The 25,040-nt window shown below is 45.2% G+C and overlaps 3 protein-coding genes and 1 pseudogene across 3 annotated transcripts; 3 read left to right on the top strand and 1 right to left on the bottom strand.

Moving 5' to 3' along the window:
• Window positions 1–14,171: 14,171 nt before the first annotated feature.
• On the top strand, window positions 14,172–16,962 carry LOC120706981. The gene is made up of 4 exons (XM_039991738.1): window positions 14,172–14,343; window positions 14,374–14,509; window positions 14,785–14,875; window positions 16,544–16,962. The coding sequence occupies exons 2-4, from the start codon at window positions 14,440–14,442 to the stop codon at window positions 16,680–16,682; spliced, it is 300 nt and encodes a 99-aa protein (XP_039847672.1). The 5' UTR covers window positions 14,172–14,343; window positions 14,374–14,439; the 3' UTR covers window positions 16,683–16,962.
• A 396-nt stretch (window positions 16,963–17,358) lies between these two features.
• LOC120706970 (pentatricopeptide repeat-containing protein At4g14850-like) lies at window positions 17,359–20,646 on the top strand. Its single transcript, XM_039991729.1, has one exon. It carries the CDS (start codon window positions 17,720–17,722, stop codon window positions 20,369–20,371), a length of 2,652 nt encoding a protein of 883 aa, XP_039847663.1. The 5' UTR covers window positions 17,359–17,719; the 3' UTR covers window positions 20,372–20,646.
• An 816-nt stretch (window positions 20,647–21,462) lies between these two features.
• LOC120706988 lies at window positions 21,463–24,022 on the bottom strand. The gene is made up of 4 exons (XM_039991746.1): window positions 23,810–24,022; window positions 22,795–23,153; window positions 22,133–22,467; window positions 21,463–21,851 (listed from the first exon to the last, which is right to left on the bottom strand). Exons 1-4 carry the CDS (start codon window positions 23,892–23,894, stop codon window positions 21,743–21,745), a joined length of 888 nt encoding a protein of 295 aa, XP_039847680.1. The 5' UTR covers window positions 23,895–24,022; the 3' UTR covers window positions 21,463–21,742.
• A 211-nt stretch (window positions 24,023–24,233) lies between these two features.
• LOC120658385 lies at window positions 24,234–24,411 on the top strand (annotated as a pseudogene).
• Window positions 24,412–25,040: the final 629 nt, after the last annotated feature.

Here is a 25,040-nt window from a genome sequence, read left to right on the forward strand (position 1 = left end):
AAGGACCGAGCAAAGGTACTACAAAACACTATCAGAGTTTGTCAGTTTCAGATCTAGTAATGACTTCTAACATGATTTAGGGAAAGACTCCACCGCCTCTATGTCATTTCATGCAGTGGTTAGACACCGAGCAATCTCAGCAGGATAAAGGACCACGTGGAGCGTCAAGTAAGGTGGGCTTCACAAAGGTGGCAACGAATGCTGCATGAAGAACAGATGGAGGAGAAGCGCAAGAAAAACCAGGAAGAGATTCAGAAGAGGATTGCAGAAGTGGAACGTCAGAAGGCAGAGGAACGTGAAGCTGATAGGGAGAGGAAGCGAGAGAGGGCCCTCCGTGCTAAGAAAGCAGGGTCTGAAGCTATTAGGAAGGGAAAATATCCCCGGTGCACTCAGTAAAGCACCACCATGTAATCCCGGCATTTTACATTTCCTAAGGCATGTTAGGTTTACTCACAACACGAGGTTATCTGTTGCACATGCCATGCTTTTCATTGTTCAAGTATCTAGTAGTACGAACGCCTTAGGCCTCTGCTTTGTAATCGTAGCATTGTTAATACAACTGTATTGCAAACCGAAAATTTATGATTCGTAACTACCCTACTATTTTCAGTACACTACATTCAGTGAGCAATATAATTGAACCAACCTACATATTTAGAACTACAACCAAGAAATCTTACTACACAAATACCTTCGTAATATTACATGTTACAATCTGGTGCAAATACATATCCATACATAACGAAATGTAACTATCACATATAGGTCGGAATACATATCCATACATCTGGTTCAAATACATATGCACACATAACGAAATCTAGACGCGACGGGCTCCAAAATCCGGAGGCAATCCATCGGTGGGATTTCCAGAAGGTCCAACCTCAGCACCAGTATTATCTTCTTGCATTTTAGGGCACTTCTTCTAAGTGGGACGATCTGCTCCACACAGGTTGCATCTTTTTTTCTTCTTTCCTGCCTCAGACTCATCTATTTCGTTACGGATACAAAGTGTTTGCCGTCAACCTACCCCTCTCCTAGCATCTGGATTGAGAATGTACATTGGTGAGATATTTGGTGTAGTGAATGATCACAGACTGCCTATGCCATATATCTCATGGCCCAAGTGTGCACAGCGGTTTCTTTTCTGTAATATTGTGAAACAAAAACCCCAGGATCCAACCCAGATTCTGAACATACCGCAATGACATGGGAACATGGTAAGTGAAGAAGCTGTGGCTTCTTGCATCTGTAAAAAACCTTGCCTTCCGGCGTTATCAAGCAATTCTGAACGACTCTTTGTCTGCGGACACCCTGCCCTGTCATGCACTTGCATGAAACCTCAAACCTTTGATCCTTTGTGCCCATGGAGACCACTCTGTGATATTGAGTCTTTTCAATCTTTTCTTTCATATAGTTAGTGACCATATTAAAAAAATCACACCTGAATCATTAAGTAAGACAGCAGCTGCCTGGTACCGTTCTCTGAAGTACCTTGTGCATCCGTACATGATGAATTCAACTATGCCAACAAGAGGAAATCCACGAACATGACGCATTACCATATTGTAACACTCTGCGTGGTTGGTTGTCTCGATCCCATATCGACGACCACCAGTGTCGTATAGAATTGACCACTTCTCCTTAGGTGCATCCTTAATCCACTGTGTGAAAGGTCCGCCGCCGGAACGTCTCCAGCTGGAGGTTGAGACATGTTCCTTTAGCAGCTCGGCGCACATGTTATCTAGCACCTGCCACAATGCATCAAATTTCCGCTGCTGATTCTGAGTGCACAATCTCTTGAACAAATTCATAAGTTCCTTATTCTTGAAGTTGTTATAAAAGTTTGCACCTATATGCCTTATGCACCACCTACTCACAACATCTGGCCATAAAGGAGGCTGTCCTCGACTTTCTTCATGTAGTTGCCTTATTGCTGCTAGAAGACCAGCATGTCTGTCACTAATGAGGCAAATATCAGGCCTTCCAACAACAACACGAATCTTCACACGTTCAAGGAACCAGTACCAGCTCTCTGTGTTCTCATTCTCAACAAAAGCAAAGGTGATGGGAACCACCTGCTTGTTGCAATCAACTCCAATCGCTGTCAGTATTGTCCCCTTATATCTTTCTGTTAAGAATGTGCCGTCAATAAATAGAACAGGAAAACAATACATAAATGCCCTCACACATGCACCAAGAAAGAAGAAATCACGAAGCAGAACACACAGGTCCCCCCATCTAAACTCGGTACAATGTAGGTATCAGCCGCGCTTTTAGGATTTCTCTGCACAATTGCTGACAGCATGTGAGGCATGTTATTATATGATGCCTCATATGTGCCAAATCTCATCTCAAACACCTTTTGTTTTGCCCGCCAAGCCTTTGCATAACTGATTTTTTATTGAAAACGATCGTCGATGTCCCTAATTATTAATTTTGGCTCATGATCAATTTTGTCCAGAATCACCCCATACATTTTCTTGGCAACGAAAGTGGATGTGATGTTACGGTGAGTTTGAGCAACAACAGTTAATCTACATGTGTGTGGTGTAACAATTGAACACTCCCAGTGTGTCTTGTACTTGCCCTTGTAGGCATGTACTCGCCATGTATAATCGCCATTGACACACTTCACCTCATATTCTTTGCTGTTAAACTTCACAACTCTGAATTCCTTCCTCAACGATATAGCCCAAAGCTTCACAACATATTTCACAGCTTCAATGCTAGAATACTTTGCCCCCTGCACAATCTCATTCTCTCTGTATTCGTACTCATTACTCCTAATATCATGTATCACTGGATTTCCAAAACCCTTGCCTCGCCATTCACCTAGCAACAGGTAGTCATCATCGTCTGATGAGTCTCCACATTCTTCCATCATTCGAGCCTCTTGGTCTTCATTCTGTACAGTTTCCACTATTCCAGGTATCCGCTCCCCCTCATTGGCTAAACCTTGCGGCTCAGGTTGAATGATATGCACATTCTGATCTTTTTTACTCCTACCTGATCAGCTATACCTTGCGGTTTAGCTTCTGTGACATGCATGTTCTGATCTTCATTTTCTTGTTCCACTACTTGGTTCATATGAGATGATGTACTTGTTGACCCTTCACCGAAATGGGCTGTCTTCTGGTGAATCTGAATTAGCATTGCAAGAGGTCACCCGCGGTCAAGAGCTGCTTGCATGTAAGTACGCCATTCTTCGGTGTTTGCTATAAGCATCAACTCCCAGAAATCCCCTTCAGTTTTCCAATTTGTCACAGTCTGAACGGTTAGTAAATGAGTCTTTAGATTCACATTGAATATCTCGTGAAGCCATTTGCGTATGAAACCAAAACTCCTCTCTAAGGGTTTATCTATTCCGCACTCTCTTCGTTCAAAAACTGATAGATCTATTCCATACGCATCATGAGAAATATATTCGTCACCATAATAAACTTGAAAACGAAGCTTGCTCGACATATCTGGACACACAATCATGATATTAAATTGATTGGTAATCTACTGTTTCAACAAAAATAATTGCTCGACATATCTGGACACACAATCATGCTATTTGTAAAGCATAGAAGAATTTTGGTTACCTGCAGTCGCCGGCTCGAAAATCCGGCAGGCCTTCGCCTCTCTCCCTCCCTCTCTCTTTTTTCTTGGTTTCTGGAATTTTAGTGATGCAAATGAGGAGTGGGGGGACCAGCCAACCCTTATATAAGGGTGGGAGAGCCAGTCGCCAACAGCCGGGCGGCCGCCTAGCTGCCGGGTGGCCAGGGGGGCCGGGCGCCCCTCTGCTGGGCGACCGGCCCCCAGGGACCTACGTGCAATTATTTGAGCAAAAACTTTTGCACAAAGCCCCTGCCGCCCCGCTGCCGGGCGGCCAGGTCCCAGCCGCCCGGCAGTTGGGCGGCCGGGGTACGTTCCTGTAAATTTTCAAATCGAAAATATATTTTTTTTAAAAAAACGAAAATAAAAAATAAAAAAATAAAAAAACCGCCGCTACTGGCTAGGCAACCCGGCAAAAGCGCTCCAAGCACGAAGCTGGACCATTATGTGGGCTTGGCCCAGCTGAGGCATGATACTCGAGAAAATGGGCCGTTTTGTGGAAAGAAATTTAGGCCCATGTTGTTCTCTCGAAATTAGACCCAGTCTTTTTTAAACAAGTGAGATCTATTTTAACTAGTGGGAATATCAGTTGCAAACCAATCTTTTCGTACAAACCGTTCAAATTTCAATCTGAACCCCCAAAATCAATATTCAAGAGGGTGCACAGGAAGAGTGAAAAGGGAATTAGCAAAAAATATGTTTAGAGACGAACAGTTAATTGTAAAATTATTCAATCCCCCCATATACCCCTTGAATATTAATCCGGTGGCCCAGATTGAAGTTTGTATGATTTGCACAAAGAAATAGGATTGCACCTGATATAGGGATTACAATCAGCCGCTATCAGGTGAATTAGGCCCAGTTTTCGGTAAGACAATTTCAATGCAGCAACAAAGTGAAGCTTCTAGTCTTGTTTCCCACGAGAGGCAGATTAGTTTTTTTTAGCGTGGCAGTATTTATAAGCACCAAGAAAAATGTTAAAGACATCTATTTATAGGGAATGCGATCATTTAAGCAACTAAAAGGCCATCACGCTAACGTGGTTTGATGTTACAAGTATACTCCTCCTTTAAGTTAACATTTTACAAGTATTTTGTACCTTCCAGGCCTCGAGAGTTTTGATGTTGTCATGGTTGTTTATAGGGAGATCCCAGCACCCGGACATCCGATCCGGCACGGGCATGGGACGGTTTGACAAGAGAAAACAATCCCGCCGTAACATTGTCTGAAAATTAGCACTCGCGACATCAAATCATAATGAAAAATTGTTGTTAGCCATCCGTTGATGATGAGAAAAAAAGACGCCGCAACATCTATTTCATGTTACATGGTACATTCAAATCTCTCATTAAAAATACAACATCCAGACAAAACACTTGCAGCGTTCGTCTGAAACATCTGAAACACTTCAAACCTACATAGGCGCCATCAAGCTTCACCTCATCTTCCACCTCTGCACTCCATGCCATGCCTGTGCCATGGTCGCCGCCGGCTGCTGCAACATGGAGCTCGCTGCCGTCGACCTCACCCATCGCCACTCCTCCTGGCGCCACCGCGACACCTCGCCACCGCGCGTCGCTACCCGTGCGGGGCTCACCGCGGCTGGACGGTCTGGGCGGAGGCTGTCAACTGTCAAGCCGTGGGTGCAGCCGACAGGAGGGGTGCGCTAGCTGGAGCACGCAGGCCCGGAGGGAGGGAGACGGAGCATACGAGCGTAGCTTGGGAGAGCAGACGGCAGGAGCGGAGCGTCCGATTGGTCGATCGTCCTATTCATAGCATTTTCGTTGTTTATAAACACATATCTCTAGTATTTCCCTTCCGCCGCTCGCCGTGTGCTGTTCGTCAGAGACGAGGGGCCAAGGCCGAGCTCCCACAGCAGAGCCTGCAGAGAAGAGGGGGGCAAAGTGAGAGGTGTATGGGGTCTGCTCGCGGAGCCGTTTGGAGCCCCGTTTTCTGGCTCCAGCTCCCGAGTGGGATCCGGAAAGGGCTCCAGATGCAACTTCTTATCTGGAGTTGGTTTATTTTTGGAGACTTTTACCGGTATGCCCTTATGTAAATTTCACTTGACCCATATACCCCTAAAATATTTGGTGTTGCCTCTATGTCCTGCCACCAAATTCTTTTTATCTCTGTACACTTCTATCCATGTTCCGTTAAAAGATAACGGTACAAGAGCTCTGACAAGTGGGCCTCAGCAGGCGAAATGTCCATTGTGCCCCCTTTGAGTAAAATGCCCAGCTCGTAACCGGACCGAGCCGGCCACCTCCCATTCGTGTCCGTTGAAATCCCTCTGCCACTCCCTTCTCTATCGACGAACCCTAGGCGGCCGCCGCCGGCGCTGCCCACAGCCGCCGCCGCCCCAGATCTGCGCTCCCCGGGCGGGCGGGCTCCTCGCCCCGCACGCCAGGCAGGCGGGCAGGCACGCAGCGCCGCGCGGGCGCGTAGTGCGTGTGTGGGGCCGCCGTGCGAGCTGCTCTGCTTCTTTGAGGTATGTACACATCTAATTTATTCTCTAAGCATTGATTTTGTTCTTGATGCGGGAGCAGTAATTTCTGTGGTACTAGACTAAGATGTGTTCCAAATGAACGTAGAAACAAAAAATTGTTAGGATGTTCTTCTTGTAATTAATTTTAGATGGCATTCTAGATTGTTTCATTTACTTGAATGTACTGCAGAATTGTAATGTTCGGCTCTTTTATTCATCTGTAGGATGGACGAAAATAGTCAGTTCAATCTAGAAATTCGGATTGTTGATTCCAAAAGTCGTGGTAGATGGTACTGTTTGGACAAAGTCGTAGATGCTGACTTCACCAAGTTGAGGGACGACAGCTACAACCTTGACATTGAAGTGATTACAAGCTCACCTGATGGCATTGCTGAAATTTGTGCTAAGGAGCGTGAGGCCACTGCATACAGATTTGTAGTCAACTTAGTTGAGAGGACATGCACCTGCAGAGTTTGGCTAGGGTCAGGAATACCATGCAAACATGCCATTGCCTACATCACATCAATTCCTGGGGCTCACTTAGAAAACTATGTCGATGAGTATTACTCAGTTGAGAAATTCAGAGTTGCGTATGAAGGTTCTATCCCTAGTATTCCAGACAAGTCCATGTGGCCCAAAGGCGCACATGGCTTCTTCATGCATCCTCCATTGCTCAAGTCAACTGCTGGAGGAAGGAGAAAGAATAGGATGAAGTCAGCTTTGGAGGGAGGTAGTACCAGCAAGAAGAGAAAGAAATGTCCAATATGCCATGACTTTGGGCACCACTGGTACAAATGTAAGAATGGGAACCCAGAAGATATAGCTGCAATGGAGGTTGTGAGGTAAACTGTAACACCCCTGTGTTAATCGTCTCGCTAATCACGAGTTAACTCGCTAATCGTGGACTCAAATTCGTCGTTAACGCTAATCGTGTTTGCTTAGTAAACATCTACTTAGCTGTGTTCGATCTCGTTTTTGTCCTTGATCTGAGCTCCAAATCAACTTTCGCCCAAAACGAAAGTTGTAGATCTTCTTTTCCTCTACAACTTTTATTTTGGCCAAATTTCATGTTCCCATATGAAAAATTGAGTTTTAACTGGTCAAACTCGGGCAAAAATCATTTAACGAAGAAACAGTGTCTCCACTGTGTTCGTCACTGTGACGCCCGACGCCATACCGGCGACTGTGGCCGGCGGCGAGCTTCCACGCGTCGGCCATCGCGTGTGAGCGCCGCTCTTCACCTCGCGGACGCCCTCGAACCTTCCTGCCTCGTCCCGTTCTCCCCTTCCATCCCCATCCTCGAGCTCGAGCGGAGCTAGGTCGAGCAGAGTCGCCGTCGCTCGTCGCTCCGGCCACTGCTCGCCTCCCCGCCACGATTCATCGCGCCCCGAGTTGCGCAACCTCGCCCCGAAGCTCGTCCATCCCTCCACGAACGCGACCGTGCACTACCCCGGCCGAAATCGAGCTCAGACCGCCGCTCGCCATCGTCGACCTCCGTGAAGCTCCGCCCCGAGCTTCGCCCCTCTCGTCGACGACCACCTTCCGGCCATCCTCCGCCCAAAATCGATCCCCGGTGAGCTTCCCGCGGCCTGCTCGAGCTTCTCGACTTTTTCCCCAACCGAATCCATGCTGCGCCGCCGCCGTTGGCCGCCGCGCCGCCGCGGAACGCGCCGCCGCCTCTGCGCGCACGCCGCCGGACTTCCCTGCGCGCCGCCGCTCGCCCCTACCGCGCGCCCCTAGGCCTCTTGGCCTCCCTGAGGCTCACGCCGCCCGCCTCCGCCGCCGACCGCCGCCGACCGGACCGGAACACCGCCGCCATCCACGCGCCGCCGCTCCTGCCCGCTTGCGCCGCCGCGAGCCGCCGCTCTAGCCCCCCTGCGCCGCCCTTGCTCCGCCCGGCGCCGGCCCCGCCGCCGGGATGCCCTGGCCGCGGCCGGGCTGGCCCCCGCCGCCGGCGAGCTGCGGGCTGGCGGCTGCGCCGCCGCCGCGGCCGCGCCGACCGGCGCCCTGGCGCTCGCGTGCGGGCAAAAGCAGGGGAGGGGGCGGGCCTGGCTCCCTGACTTGTGGGGCCCGGCTGTCAGCCCCCCCTTTTACCTTTTATGTTTCAGTTTTATTCTTTATTTCGGCTGAAAGTTCATAATTGCGTAGAAAATTACAGAAAAATGTGAAAAATGCCAAACAAATTTTGTTAGGTTTCTAAAATCACAAGCTTCTGAGGAAAAATACTTGTGCCTGTGTTTTGTCACTTTTGCTGTGGTGAAAATTCAGTTTGCTTTAAACCTAGTTTAATTATTGTAGGTAGTTCCATGGCTCTAAAAAGTATGAAAAATTTGCAGTAGCTTACTCTTGGTATGTGTGGTTCACTGAAAAAGTTTCAGGTGCATAACCTTTGAGCACGTTTGTGGAGCTATTATTGCTTGTTTTCCTTTTCTAGGGCTAAAAGAAATGCTTTTCTTCGTCTGCAAGTGTTAATATTTTAGTTACGCACCTCGTTTCAGCAGCTTTTCTTGTTATCAAAGTTTAGCTAATAGATCTCTGTGGCGTGTTAAGTTTTGATCTTTAATTAGTTCCTAGCTTCATTTTATTTCCTTTATCCTTTTGGTAATTGATTAATTCCATGCATGTGTACCTTAACAAAATAAACTCCGGTTTTAATCCTTGCTGCTCTAAGCAAAGTCAGTAGTTGTTTTTGAAAGAAAACACTTCAGGCTAAATGTTTGAGTTTTGGTTTTCGCATCGTAAGCACGTATGCATTGCTCTGTGTCCTAACGGTTGCATGACATATTTTATTCGTGTAGACGCCACGACCGACGCTGTCCACGAGCTAGTTGCTGAGCCGGTCCAGGAGCCACGAGCAGGAGCGCAGCAGGAGGACGCCGTTGAGCACGCCCCCGGAGACCTAGTTAACCCCGCTGACCTGCAAGGGAAGCCCCGGAGCATAACCTTATTTTAATTTATTCAATATTTATTTAAGTATTGTGCATTTATGTTCTAGGAGTTGAATGGAACCATAGTATGCATGTTTTCCCTAGGTACCGTGGGCCTATACTAGTATGCAGGTGTCGATAGAAATGCTTTGCTAAATAGGATTTCGGTAGAAGTCGAGTGATTACTGTCACTCGCGAGTTTAGGATCTTGATCCCTTAGCCTTGGCTTTGAAATGTTTTGTTGAGTAAGAGAATTGGAGACCGGGCGGAAGTGAGTTGGAATAATGGTATAGAATGGTTGAAAAGAAATCTCCGCCTGTGTCGATTGAGGACCGTTCCGTTGTTGGCAGTGATGACTGAGTTTGAACAGTACTAACCACATGCCGGAAGTAGGAGGTAGTCGAAACCGGTAAGCTAATTATCTGATTTGCAACGATACTTTGAATCGCGACCTGCTACTCTGGGAGTGGAATGATGGCGGGTGTGGGAGTGTATGTCGCCTCCTAGTTCTCTGGGAGTTCGCTGTGAGGGACCCTTCACCCGGGTTTTGGCAGGCGTGATTCAGATGTCGGGGTGATGATGGGAACAGTTGACGTGTGTGGCCCGACGGGGTTTACGCGTGTCGTGTGAGTTAGGTCCACCTTGCAAGGTTAAATCGGATCGATTCGCCGTCTCTCTCGGTTAAGAGAACCTTGGTCACTTTGTCACATCGTAGTAAGAAGTTGAATTGAAAACGGGATGGAAAAGACTGGTTTGGAAGTTACTAAAAGATAATCTGTTCCACCATGTGTGTTTTAGATGAATAGGCGAACTTAGTAATACTTGGTATACTAAATGGAGCTAAAATATTGAAAATAAGGATTCACTTCTAGCAGCTTTTCAGCAAAAGAACTCCAGAGCCAAAAAGCTTTGCATGTCTAGGTAATGGGCTAAGTATACCCAGAGTCGGGTAAGCCTTGCTGAGTATTAGTATACTCAGGGTTGTTGTTGTAACCCTTCTGAGCAGGTTGTGTCCCTGCGGGCTTCGAGGAGATCTGTGCGTCCTGGATTGGACAGCCGCTTCCTCCAGGTTGGACCGTCGAGTGGGCCCCGTCTTCCCCGTGAAGATTGGGCAGGTTGGCGTCACATCGGTGGGCAGGATGTGGAGCTCACCTTTTATCGTCGTCGTAGCTATCGTATTGTATTTCGAACTCAGTTTTAAACTTCCGCTGTGCGTTTGAACTCTGTTGTTTGTATTTAAGACTTTTATGTAAAACCTGTGTTGTAAGTTAATTTGAAGATTTCTGTATGCGGGTAACACCTGTGCTCGTCTTCGTACGGGTCTAAGTGCAATTGTGATCCTGGAGTACAGTAGTTTAATCGGGATTTTACCCGACAGCCTGTCAGGTTACACCGTTTTAAGTGCACAGTAACTGGATTAAGTATTAAGATGATGGTTAGTGCATTTAAGCCGGTTTAATTTGGACGGTGCTGCTACATAAACTTCATATACATTACTTCACTTTTCCTCTCTAGCTTTAATAACTACACCTGTATATCAAATAAATTTTTTATTTCAGGGGCCCACCAAAGAAAAAGCTCAAGAAAGCAACTACTTGTAACACAGAGTCTAGTATTATTGTACCCACTCCTGCTTCAGGGATGGTCTTTTGGCATGTGCAGTACTTATGGTCTGGAGGAACTATTTCTTTTGTTATGATGTCGCATGTCATGGTCATGTACTTTAAAGCACTTATGGCTTGCATACCTAGTACTTATGTTAGTGACATGTTGGTGAAATGAACAAGTATTTGGTATGGCCTTATTGCTGTTATATTTGAAACTCTTAAAAAAATAGCACAATATGAGAGGCTCATCTTCCTCACGGACTCCTCATGATTGCTGTTATGTGTTTTTTATTTTTTATTTAATTCCATTGTTTTCCTTATTTTTCATTACCTCTGAAATTAAATAAATAAAATCAAAACAACCTAGTTTGGCTCCCTCACATGAGACCCTAAGTACCGGGCATGCCAAACAGCCCTGCGAACAGACTCTGCGCCTCACAGACCCGTGCGCCTCTTCCCTCCCTGTACAGCAGCTCTCTCATCTAAGCTAAGGGTAAAATGGTCTTTTTCAAGTCTGTTAGTCTCCATTACATGCCATTCCATCCAAAAGGCTATAGAGGTAAAAAGAATTTGGTGGCAGGACATAGAGGTAACACCAAACATTTTAGGGGTATAGGGGTCAAGTGAAATTTATATAAGAGCATACGAGTAAAAGACTATTTTTGGACCATTTGGCAGGGCTCCATGCCAAACAGCCCCTAAACTCAGCTGACAAATATCTAATAATAATTAGATAATTTAAGTACATACGCAAACATTCACCCTGTTCGGCAGGCTGGAGCTGGAGGCTGGAGCTAGAGTTGTGTGAGAGAAAAACACTGTTGCCTGGCTGGTGGCTGGAGGCTGGAGCTGGAGTTGTATGAGAGGAAAATACTGTAGAGACCGGAGGCTGTACACCAGCCGAACTGGGTGATTAGGTTCAGTTTGATCCGAGTTCGCTTAAAAAATAAAAATCCAGCGCAGACTCGACTGAAAAAATGTTGTAGCCTTGCGCGACCAACTCTCAGGCTTCGTCCAAAACCAGGTGACCCCCAACAAAACCACCCTCCCCGCCCACCGGATTATGGCGCGCCGGTGGCCGGTCAAGCAAGCAGCAGTGCACAAGCCCAAGTTGGCCGCGACTGCGTCCAAAGAACGTGACGAATGCATCACTCATTAGAAAACGTGACGATTCCGAAGGAGCGAGGCGCCTCGCCGCGTTGCCGCCGCCACACGTCCCGTCGAGCCTGCCGCGCGGCGCGTTTCACCCCGGGGTGAGCTGTTGCAAACCATGGATGGGGTGGGCCTCTGCGTGGAGGTGCGGTTGGTATTGCTGGCCCCGCTCCCCGGGTTCGTCGGCCGCGACCGGTGTTTGACTGCTCCGCCGCCCAGACCGATCGGTTCTCGCATCGATTTTTTTATTACTTTTTGTTCGTTTTGCACCCTCCCATCTGTTGAATTTCCGTAGGTATGGATCCTATTTACGTCCTCGCTGAGGCCGCATTCGCTTTGTGATGCTAAAGGCGTCCGCAACGGCAGGCGACGTCGCTAGCTGAGTAGGATGAAATCTGACGTGGTGGTGTGAAAAAGAGGAAAGAGAAGACTCACCAGCGACGAAAGAAGGCAAGTCAGTCAGGGAACACTGTTTCCGTGACTTTGAGCCTCTGTGGGCCGTCCGATCTGAGATGGATGGATAGGATTGATCGCTACAGTACCCATGCTACAGTGAATCACGGTAGGGAACACTGTTCATCCAGACTCAGAAAACTGTTCATCTCTGTGACTTCGCTTCATGAAGTTAGAGAAGTTGAATCGCATAGGCCGATGCTTGCATGCATAGGTGACAGGATGTAAAAAATATTTTTTTTCTCTCTCCGCTGCGAAGTCCTAAGTGATTGAATTGATGGAGGCTAACATTTATATGGAATGTATGGATGTTAAGAAAAAATACGACAATATGCGATTGTCTTATCGTATTTTCACATACAAAAGAAAAGGAGCACCACGGCTAAACATAAAAACTAGAAATTGCACCGCGGCCTTGCCGCGCATAGCCATTGTGTTGGGATAGTTCAGGTGTAAATTATTAGCGAGATCATAAAAGTAATATTGTCAGGTGCTAGAATAACGTGAAGCAGAAATGTAGATGCAATAAGATTTTTTTCTTCTATTTTAGCAATTATATTTGAATTAGCAACCATGTACTTTTTTTATGCCAACTCTGAGTTTCTATCCCTATATTGTAAAATGTATATTTTCGTTGATTTTCTAGATAATCTTTGATTACTAGCATTATTCAGAAAATTTATAAGTATTTTTAGACACTATTTATCATCAGGATGATTTAAATATGACTAATATTTATATTTATTTGCACTATTTTATAGATGAAGATGAATGGTCAAAGTTGTATACTTGCATTATTCCGAAAATTTATATATGTATTTTTGGACACTATTTATCATCAGGATGATTTAACTATGACTAATATTTATATTTATTTGCACTATTTTATAGATGAAGATGAATTGTCAAAGTTGTATTTAAAAATTCAGCAATGTCGTTCAACTTAGATTGAAGGGAGCAGTATTGACTAATATACACCTTAGGTACGGTACGGGGTATGACTAAATAATTAGATTGTTTAAATTAGGACAATGTTTTTTCTTCTCGTAATGGAAATTCGGTTGAATATATCTTAATAGTGTATGTAGGGCTTGTTGTTTAATATGTGAATGCTCGGCCGCGTTTGAGCCAACGCAGCTCTGAGGCCGCGATTTGAAAATCGTCCGGCTACACCAATTAGAAGCACGAAATATAGACTTATTACAAATCTGATTTCATAAGTCATGACTTAATCACTATACGAATCTATTAAATCTAATTAGTCCATAATTTGGTCGCTAATTGCTACACTAACCATTTGCTAATCGTGCATTATTTATACTTAATAGATCCGTCTAGAGCCCTAATTGCAACTTATGTAATTATTGTTATATTAAATTGACATCCAAATATTAGAATTGACATCCATGTAATAGCTACTAAAAAACCAAACGAGACCTAACCTATATAATCTAAAACAGGAACGAATATATATCATGCATATAAACTAACTTATATATAATGTAAAAACAGGCCACCGCTTGTTCTTTTTCTTTTTTTTAGCCTCTCATGTGGGTACGGCGAGACACGCTTGTTCCTGTGTCCGTTGGATGGCCCGACGGACGGGGGCGTCTATTTAGCGCCCGCGGGTGATCGCGATTGCATCGTACAAGTCACTCGCCACCGCTCTCTTGCCTCCGCCGCCGACCACCGACCGCCTCCCACTGCCTCCGGCCGCCTCCGCCTCCCGCCGCCGGATCCCGCCGGCGTCGCCGCTTCTGCAATGCGCGTGATTATTATCATGCGCGCGATGAATAGACGTGCCCCGACGGACGGCCCAAATTTTTCTAGCCGACGTGGCGTGATGGGATGCTAGAGAATGGGCTAAGAACGGACGCGCTTTCGTGTTTTGAGATGGTGGTCCAGCCGGTTTTGGAGCACAAAATTGAAACAGCTTTCTTTCTTTGGTCCCACGAAAACAGTGGAAAAAGAGAAGTTTTTAAACACAACATGACATGGGAAAGGAATCTTACCACGTGTGGATACTAAGCTAATTCGAACATATTTCAGGGACTAAAACACAAACAGTGCGGTATATAACAAGAGCCAGACAGACTTTCCCCCATCAAAGCGATAGAACAACGAGAACTCGGTCCTCTCAAAAAAAAACAACGAGAACTCGGGAAAGGAGAGGGCGAAAATCCGAAAGGAAGAAGAGGAGAGCGCGAAGCAAATGGCGGAGGCCCCCAGCAAGATCGAATCCATGAGGAAATGGGTTGTCGAGCACAAGCTCCGAGCCGTAGGTATGCCTCGTCAGTTTACCTGCGGATTCGTCTTTCTCGCCCGGATCTAGCTATCCGGCGTTGGTTTTTGATGTACCTCACAAATCCCTACAATTTCTCCCATACCTTTCTTGCTGATGTTATTACCTGACTTCCGTTATTTCGATTGTTAAAATCTATTACGAAATTATGACCTAGTTATTGTATTTTCGGAGTAATTTTGGGGGAGTTTTTAGATCATTGCCCCTAGTGAATGCTAAGTCTTCTGATTATTGCCACGTTTGGTTGGATAATAGGTTGCCTCTGGCTTACTGGGATCAGCAGTTCGATCGCCTACAACTGGTCGCGGCCCAATATGAAGACTAGCGTCAAGATCATCCACGCAAGGTATTTTCTCATGTTAATTCACACCTTGTAACTTGCGCATTGTAACTGCAGAATAGGATGTCTTGTATTATCATAAACAAGGTTACCGCAAATGATGTATTCTTTTCTTAGATAACTTAATTTGTTTTGAGCATTTCAGATTTTAGACACAACTGCAATAATTAAGGTTGATTTTTTTTGGCTGTGTATGATTATTTTCTGAAACTCTCGTTTGGGAGCTAATCTGCAATATGAACAGACCCAACCAACTTGCATTGTTCCTAGACCTACAGGACAACATATCTCCACAGACTTCATATTATTTTTGGAAGTTTCTGTTAGGACTACTTATTAGGAATAGCATTGAACAGTTGTGCCTGAAGGAAAATGATTGGCTTTGATTCTTTTTATATATAGGAATAGGATAAGATAAGAAATGCGTTTATAAGGTTCTGCAATAGTGTGTTTTTGTGTAAGATTTTGTCTCACAATTTAGTTTGAGTGCCTGACAGATAATATTACCTTATCTCCTATAAGGGTGCAGTCATAATCATTCAAAAGAAAGGTTAAATGTTAGGAGCTTCTTGGTTATCGCTGACACGTGCTTGATGATCTCCTTAATTTTGTCTGTACAAGCTGTAACCAGCCTCTAGTCTTTTAAGCTTGTAAGGTTAAAAGAGTACCAAACTATCCCTGTTTCCTTTGCACCTTTATGCATTGGCTTATACTCATGGCCCGTACAGCCTAATAAAGGTAAAAGAAGGTCAGCATATATGTATGCATACCCAGTCCATTGTGCAAAATATTTTAGATTGAAATTATAATGTATTTTCACACACTCCTCCAAAGTCCTAATTTGCTTATTTCTTATGAACCTTCTGCAGGCCTAACATTACCCAAACCAAACTGTCAAATTTGGACACTTTTACCTAGTTTAGCCCATGTTTGAGCTGTTGCTACACCCACAAAACCTTTGCCCTTTATTTCCAAAAATTGATGAAACCAGAGGCTACTAAATCGATGGTTCCAATTTTAGCAAGGTTTTAGGGACTACATGGCTGCATAAATATAAAACACCCTTAAAATTGTTATGGATTGGACTTGTAGATAAATCATTCTCATGTTGAAGGGGAGACTCATATTGTACAAAATCCTTGATGAACCTTCTCACTGTGGCTGTTAATTGGTGCAAGCTTTCATCTCATTTCATGTTGCACAGTAGGCAACCACGTTGAAATATACTAGCTGAAGTTGCACCGTTAACCAATCATATGTAAAAGTACAGATGATAATGGTTTCCACTCCATATCGTGTTTTGCTATTTATTCGCCTCGGATCTCTTTTTTATTCAAATATATGGTGCTGTGAATGTTGTACTCCATCGTGTCTGCTTCACTGAGGTTACTTACTTCTCATAGTGCTCACTAGGGCTGCTCATAACTGGTTCAGTGGTTTGAAAAATATTGTGTTCATGGCAATTTGATACTGGTATCTAACATCAGGTTTGCATGCTATTTTTTTTGGATTATTAGTATTGCTTAGATTGGCAACCTTTGTTGCAATAAACCGCATCCGTTGCATGTATTACTGAATATAGGAAGTGCAAATACATTCGACTTCACTTGTAATTCGATTCAATCATGCTGCTATTTAAAAAGGTCTAACATCTCTTAAACTGTTGATTTGCAGGTTGCACGCGCAGGCTCTAACTCTTGCTGCATTGGTTGGTTCTGCATGTGTCGAGTACTATGATAACAAATATGGTTCTTCTGGGCCTAAGGTGGACAAATACACAAGCCAATACTTGGCACATTCGCATAAAGATTAAGATCTCCATGTTGGCTCCTGCATACCGGATTAATTTTGGGTGCTCATGAACCATGTACCTGGATGCTGGATAGTTATTCTTTGTCTCCCCTTAATGCAAAATGACAGCGTACTTGCCAGGGTATTCCTGGAAAATGACATTAAGGTTGTAGTGCAGATATTATCTTCATAATTTAGCCTCAGGTTGCGTTATGTAACATCACATTGTGGACAGTCCTGGGATATTTGTACTTCTTTTTTCCAAGAAAAGCAAAGGAGAGAGATCCTGATTTGTGCTGAAACTGTGTTTTCTCTTTCTCTTTGTTCGTGTGTGCTTCTATGATTTTCTCACTCCCTCGATCGACTAGAGAACAATCATGCAATGTGAAGTGCTACAAAGATGACCAGCTCTCATGTGTATTTTCTGGAGTAGAAACATAAGTGAATGAATTAGAACTTCACTTCGATCTCTAAACTTGAAGTATAGTTCAACCGGTTCATGAGGCCACTAATTACAGCATCAAGATAAATTTGACTTGCTAGTGAATTTAAGGCCTTGTATTTGGAGATCTGCTGCTTAAATGAGAAATACTCATATCCTGTTGGCTTTTAAGTTGTCGAGACGATTTTGTTTTCACTACAAATAGGCTCCTATCCTGCTCGGAGGAGCTGCTGTTTCCAAAGGAGGCAGGGTGAGAACCGAGAAGCCCTATGTAAAACCTAGAAGATCACCTGCCGGCATCCCAAATTCCACCGTTAATTTGTAGTTAGTGGTGCTCTAGTTATCACTATCCTTGTAGTTCGATTTCAGTTGTTTTTTCAACCTCGCAAACTGCAACGTAACATTCAGGCGCTATGCAAACTCAACTCATTCGTGGTCTCTGCTATAGAGTTGACACCCCAAGATTTTGTGTGATATCACTGCACCTGCTCTCGATGCACTAGCCTGCATAGACTCCGACAAGCGGGGCCCGTCGCATTCGCCTGGCGCGTCAAAACCCGGAAGCGCCCCAACCTTTCCCGGGTGGCGGCGACAGCGGCTCGCTCGATGCTGCCCCGATGCGGACCCCGGAGACCATCGGCCCGCTCCTCGCCCGCTACGGCGCGTCGCGGTCGCTGCTCGCCGGGGCGCACCTCCACTCCCACCTCCTCAAGTCCGGCCTCCTCGCCGCCTGCCGCAACCACCTCATCTCCTTCTACGTCCGATGCCGCCTCCCGCGCGCCGCGCGCGCGGTGTTCGACGAAATCCCGGACCCGTGCCACGTCTCCTGGTCCTCGCTCGTCACCGCCTACTCCAACAACTCCATGCCCCGGGAGGCGCTCGGGGCGTTCCGGGCCATGCGCGGCCGCGGCGTCCGGTGCAACGAGTTCGCGCTCCCCGTCGTGCTCAAGTGTGCGCAGGACGCCCGGCTCGGCGCGCAGGTGCACGCGCTGGCGGTCGCCACGGCGCTCGCCGGGGACGTCTTCGTCGCCAACGCGCTCGTGGCAATGTACGGCGGGTTCGGCATGGTGGACGAGGCCAGGAGGATGTTCGACGAGTCCGGCGGCGCTGGCGGTGGCGAGAGGAACACCGTCTCTTGGAATGGCATGATGTCGGCGTATGTCAAGAACGACCGGTGTGGGGAAGCCATTGGGGTGTTCCGTGAGATGGTGTGGAGCGGGGCGCGGCCTAATGAGTTTGGCTTCTCCTGCGTCGTGAATGCGTGCACAGGGGCCAGGGATCTGGAAGCCGGGAGGCAGGTGCATGCCATGGTGGTGAGGACAGGGTATGACGAGGATGTGTTCACAGCAAATGCGCTTGTCGACATGTATTCGAAGCTGGGGGACATTGATATGGCAGCGGTGGTTTTCAAGAAGATGCCTGCAGCGGATGTTGTCTCATGGAATGCCTTTATTTCCGGGTGTGTGATTCATGGGCATGATCATCGTGCACTGGAGTTGCTGATCCAGATGAAGTCTTCAGGGCTGGTGCCTAATGTGTACACATTGTCTACTATCCTGAAGGCTTGTGCTGGTGCTGGTGCATTCAATTTGGGCCGGCAAATTCATGGGTTTATGATCAAGGTTGATGCAGATTCAGATGAGTTCATCGGTGTTGGTCTTGTTGATATGTACACAAATGATGGGTTTTTGGATGATGCAAGGAAGGTGTTTGATTTCATGCCCAAAAGGGATTTGATTTTGTGGAATGCACTGATCTCAGGTTGCTCTCATGGTGGACAACATGGGGAGGCGCTGTCACTTTTTCGCAGGATGAGAATGGAGGGGCTTGACCTTGATGTCAATAGGACGACACTAGCTGCTGTTCTCAAGTCAACAGCGAGCTTGGAGGCAATCAGTCACACGAGACAAGTCCATGCTCTTGCAGAGAAAATAGGGCTTCTATCTGACTCTCATGTCATCAATGGGCTTATTGATTCATACTGGAAGTGTGACTGCCTCAATGACGCGATTAGAGTTTTTGAAGAAGGATGTTCTGATGACATCATATCCTCTACATCCATGATAACAGCACTCTCACAGTCTGACCATGGTGAGGATGCTATAAAGCTGTTTGTGCAGATGCTAAGAAAAGGCCTTGAGCCTGATCCTTTTGTACTGAGTACCCTCCTGAATGCTTGTGCTAGTCTGTCGGCCTATGAGCAAGGGAAGCAAGTGCATGCTCATCTGATCAAGAGGCAGTTCACGTCAGATGTGTTTGCAGGGAATGCTCTTGTGTACACCTATGCAAAATGTGGGAGCATAGAGGATGCAGACATAGCCTTCTCTAGCCTGCCAGAGAGGGGAGTTGTCTCATGGTCTGCAATGATCGGAGGGCTTGCACAGCATGGGCATGGGAAAAGAGCATTGGAATTGTTCCAGAAAATGCTTGATGAGGGTGTTGCCCCAAACCACATCACCTTGACCAGTGTTCTCTCTGCTTGTAACCATGCAGGGCTCGTTGATGAGGCCAAGAAATACTTTGAGTCAATGAAGGAGATGTTTGGAATTGACAGGACTGAGGAGCATTATGCATGCATGATTGATCTTCTTGGCCGTGCAGGAAAATTAGAGGATGCAATGGAGCTTGTCAACAACATGCCATTCCAAGCTAATGCTAAAATTTGGGGTGCACTCTTAGGAGCCTCGAGAGTACACCGAGATCCAGAGCTAGGAAGGTTAGCAGCTGAAAAGCTCTTAACCCTAGAGCCGGAGAAGTCTGGCACGCATGTCCTCCTTGCAAACACTTATGCTTCAGCAGGCATGTGGGATGAGGTGGCTAAGGTGCGGAAGCTAATGAAAGTCAGTAACGTCAGAAAGGAGCCTGCCATGAGCTGGGTTGAGATGAAGGACAAGGTGCATACTTTCATTGTTGGGGACAAGAGCCATCCAAGGACAAGAGAGATATATGGCAAGCTAGATGAATTGGGAGATCTGATGAAAAAAGCTGGTTATGTTCCGAATGTCAAGGTTGATCTGCATGATGTGGACAAAAGCGAAAAGGAACTGCTTCTTTCTCACCACAGCGAGAGGCTGGCTGCTGCATTTGCGTTGATCAGCACTCCAGCTGGGGCCCCAATCAGAGTCAAGAAAAATCTGCGGATATGCAGAGATTGCCATGTTGCCTTCAAGTTCATTTCAAAGATTGTATCAAGGGAGATTATCATCAGAGACATCAATCGGTTCCATCATTTCAGAGATGGGACATGTTCTTGCGGCGATTATTGGTGAAAATGGTTTTGTCAGATGATAATTTTGTATCTTGTTGAGAATTCTGATGGTTAGAGCAGCTATATTCCTTCATGGAGGCTTATAGTTTCACAAGATTTTGTAGCCAATTAGCTGAGTGATGCAATGCATTTTTTGTTGGCATCGCAAACATGTGTTTTGCAGTTGAATCTGCACGTTGTAACATAAAAATGTTCCTCATGTACACTGCTTTCTAAACATTCTTATTCATTTTTTCATGGATACAGCAAAAAGTATTGGATCCAGCTATTGACCAACTCTTCTGTGTGTGTAATATGTTTCTAGGGAAAAAGACTACTGTTACGCAATTAACTGTGTTCTGCCACATCAAGTAAACACACTTATCGCAATGGAAAACAATGAGCAAGAATAATTTCTTCTATTGTAATATAAACTCCATAAGCCACTTTTCCATATTCATGATTTGACATAGACTTGATGAATTATGATATTTAATAAAAGAATATATATAAAGATCAGTGTGTTTTTCTTCAATTTTCCCCCTTCGAGATTCAATTCTGGCAAAAAAATATTACTAATATGTCAGCCACTTTTGATATTTAATTCTTCTATTTTTAGAAACTGGCAAACTACTGCTTGGAACAAAAAGGAAGAAGGTATACATCTTATGCTATGGGTTCAGGATAGTTGATAAACAAAATAGACATACTTTGTCAGAAATGGTCTTTCATAGATATGCATATGCTTTGCCGCCCTAGCTAAACTCACAGGTTTGGTTGCCCCTTGAAATTTTTTCACAAAAGACGAATGTATGGATGGGGTACTAAACAAAGTTTATTTGTGAAACATTTTCACAGATAGGTGCAATTTTGCAAGCTGAATCTAATGAGCCTAATTAATTTATAATTTGCAACAGTAATGCTACAATACCCATGATCTAATCATCCTCCAATCGTACGGTCAAATGCTTCATTAGCTACAACAACTGCTACAGTACCATAGTTGTGGTGGTGGTTTTGTAATTAGACTTCATTTAATACATCTAATTAGTGGTCAAAGCTGTTAAAAGTTTTCATGAAAACTTTTTCACCCCCTAACCAAACATGGCCATGTAGACAGATATCAATAGCAGCAAAAAAGTGATTGTGGAATAATATTTACACGAGCTAAAGCCAGCCCATAAATCCTGAATTCCGGCAAAAAGTAGCGACAACTTGTAGAACTCTTCTTTTACAGAAGGATAGCAGGGAGGTTGCTCCATGTATGTAAGCACAGGGAAGAATATGAACTACAACCTATTGTTCACGGTCAACTGATTATACTGATACACAAAGATGTAGAAGCACACATCCAAGAATCCTCTACAAGTAACACTAAGTTGCCTATGTCTTCCTAGCTTCGCCTCGTTTGCTGTGGGTTTGCTCTTGGATCCAACCTTCTCAATCTCATATTGCGAGCAATAGCAGCTTGCTTATGGCGATGGCTGTAGCTTTTCCTTTTGCTGCACAGACAAATGAAAATTTATTAAGCTTTCAAAGAAAAGTAGGGGCATGAAGTGCAACCTTCCAATCTTCCTTCTTAACAGGAATCAATTTAAGGCATCATGCCAGATACTTGCAAGAAAAGGGGCAAGACTCAAATGGTTTTGCACCTTTTATTGTTCCATTCATCTTTCAAAAGTATTAAACATACTTTTCCAAACAGGACTACAAGAATTATTTATGCAGATAATTTACTATCCCGGCCTAAAGAATATGAAAGAGAAAAGGAGATATGAAAGACCTGATAAAAATAAGGCCCGCAGTGAGAACCATTCCTCCAATTGCCCATGAAACTCTTTCACCAACAGGCATGTCTCTTGCCCATCTCTGGAAATCTTGAACATCCCAAGAAGTCACACCGCTTAATGTTGGATGGTCTTTTGAAGATGTCCAAGAATCGGAGATAGAATCCAAACTTGCTTTCCCACCATAGCAGAAATTGTCATCAACTAAACCAGAGCTAGTCCCCGAAACTTGCACAGAGAAACCAGCAAGACGACATAACTCTGTGCCATTAGAAACCCATTTATGTGCTTTGCCACAAAGGATGTCACCTAAACCACAAGGAGATAAGGCCTGACAAAGCAGTACGGAAAATATTTCAGAACCAAACTATGAAATCATAACCAACAAAAAAGATCAGAAGGTGTTAAGGCTAAAAATCTCCTAGGTATTGAGGATTATTCAAGAAGAAAAGGAAAATTCCACAGAACCAATAACTATTCAGAATGTATAAAACAGACATAGGCAAGAATATGATTGTTTATCGTATGATCTGACCATGAAAATACCAAGCTTAATCTAGCAACAGCACTTGCATTTGTGTGACAGTACATGACTAAGGTATCAGTACCTACCCACTACCCAGATTGTATCATTGATCTCTAATCAGAGGGTCTTTACCTGTGTTTTCATATCGACGGAGAAGTATGATTCTGAACAAGCTTTGAAGACCATATCGCAGAATGATGCACATATAGCAGGAGGTCCCGGCCTGACACCCACTCTTGGATCGCATATTGAGCACTCAAGCAATTCCCACAAATGAATACATTCTTGACTGCCTTCACCGGTTAATGCAAGGTTCCTCACAGAGATCAGAGCAGGAAATGTCTGTGTCACATCACAACATGTATTCTGACGGAATATCCTACACAGTGCTAGATCTCTGCGCCCCTTCGGTGCCCTTCCAGGAGGCTTGCCCTCAGATGAAAAGGCAGGGAACCTCCCACCAGGTGAAACACATACACCTTTTGGTTGTCCTGAGGAAGAAAAAAACAGACAACAGAAAGTATGTGATATAAATAATTTGAGTATCGCTCCCATAGTGTTCATCTAAGGAGAAGTCAGCCATGGTAATTACAAGCTGATTCTATCTTAACAAGGAATATCCATTCAATATGCAACCGCAGTACTCATATATAACTAAGAGAATCAAAGATACTGCTTGGTAGACTGTAGCATCCGAATTGCTCATTGGTGTTACAACCGGCAGCAGTACCATGAAACTGAACTATATGGCAGTAAGGTAAAGTTTGTAACAGTACAACTTTAACTTGATGCATAACACATCATGTAACAGCACAGTTTTAGCTTGATATGATCATAACTCATAACCCTTTCGGCAGTATCAATTAAGAAACTTCGCAAAATGCAGACAGCAACTCCAAGCCATTACTAAATTGCCGTCCCTCCTTTGCTATAGTTTTTAACTAAATCTACTGTCTACACTGCTTACACAATTCGAGCGACCCAGTACACACCAGCAAGGATCCATTCAAAGGCAACAAGAATCCCTAGCACCACGCACGAAAACTTAGCGAAAAAACTTCCCTCCGCAGCTCTAAGCAGACAAACTAAATAAACAAAAACTACAAATGAGATCTCGCGTACTCGCAGGCGAGGCGACTGATCGTACCAGCTGACGCGACCGGCGAGAAGAAGAGCAGCGCCAGGAGGATGGCGAAACTGGCCGCCACCGGCGGCCGCGTTGAATACCACATCGGAATCCGCCCGCCCGCCCCGCCGGCGGGGCTCTCGCGGGCTGCGGCAGGGGGAGGTCGGCGAGGCGGAGGGGAACCAGGCGGTCGGCGAATCGATGCGCTTCCCGGCGTGACTCTGGACCAGAGACAAGTCAAGTCCACAGGGCTCCTCGCTAGAAATGGGCCGGACGCGACGATGAGCCCAACAACAGAACACGGCCCGGTTTCGCTTTCCACAACTCCAGGTTGCCGTCCGCGGCGTTTGCCGGAGAGGCAAAGCATTAGTCCCACATCGCCTGGTGAGGGCGGAGCGCGGAGGCAGAGAGCTACAAAACGAGGGGCAGGGCACCGGGGCAACTTATACTTTTCTCGGCCTTTTGCCTAGGAGTGTAGTGTATGTTCTTATTGTTTTTATCAGTTTAATATTTGATATGTGGGTTATATGTTTATTTTGATATTAAATTTATTTTTTTTGTGAGGGAGGGCCCTAGAGCGTCGCACAGCCGTTGCACTGTTGGTAGAGCTTGGCGCCCCCCGACCGAGGCCCTATTTGTTTTTTAGATGTAAACTCCGAAACGGAAAAAAAAGTCTATTTACAAATGAAATCTAACTCGCTCTTTTGATATATGCATGGAGTATTAAGTCTATTTATAATTTTTTTTATGAGTGGGTTCTAAATCACGAGATGAATCAAATGAGTCTATTTAATTCATAATTTGCAATAGTGATGCTATATTAACTATCCGTTAATTATGAATTAATCATGGATTAATTAGCATCGTCTCGCGATTTACAACTCATCTGTGTAATTTTTTTTTAAATAGACTTCATTTAGTATTTCAAATTAGCAAGATTCTGTAGCAATTTTTTTTTACGTTTTATCTAAACACGGCCCAAATCAAAGTAAAATTTGTTTCTCTATATATGCCCACATATGGGCGGCTGGCTGAAGCCTTTGTCCTGGCCTCCTGCGCCCGAGGAATTTACTGTCTGCGTTCTGCTCTGGGCCTTCGTTTTGATTCTGCTCCTTTGGGCGTTCCTCCTTTCCAAATCATAAGTTTAGCTGCAGGCAAACTGTCGGTACACTGTAGCAGAGATACCCACTCCTACTACCGCAAGGCAGGACTCGCGTAGTCTTCCGTAACTACGCCCTAATGGGCGGAGCAG

The sequence above is a fragment of the Panicum virgatum genome, chromosome 1K (assembly GCF_016808335.1).
Source record: "Panicum virgatum strain AP13 chromosome 1K, P.virgatum_v5, whole genome shotgun sequence".
Taxonomy (NCBI): domain Eukaryota; kingdom Viridiplantae; phylum Streptophyta; class Magnoliopsida; order Poales; family Poaceae; genus Panicum; species Panicum virgatum.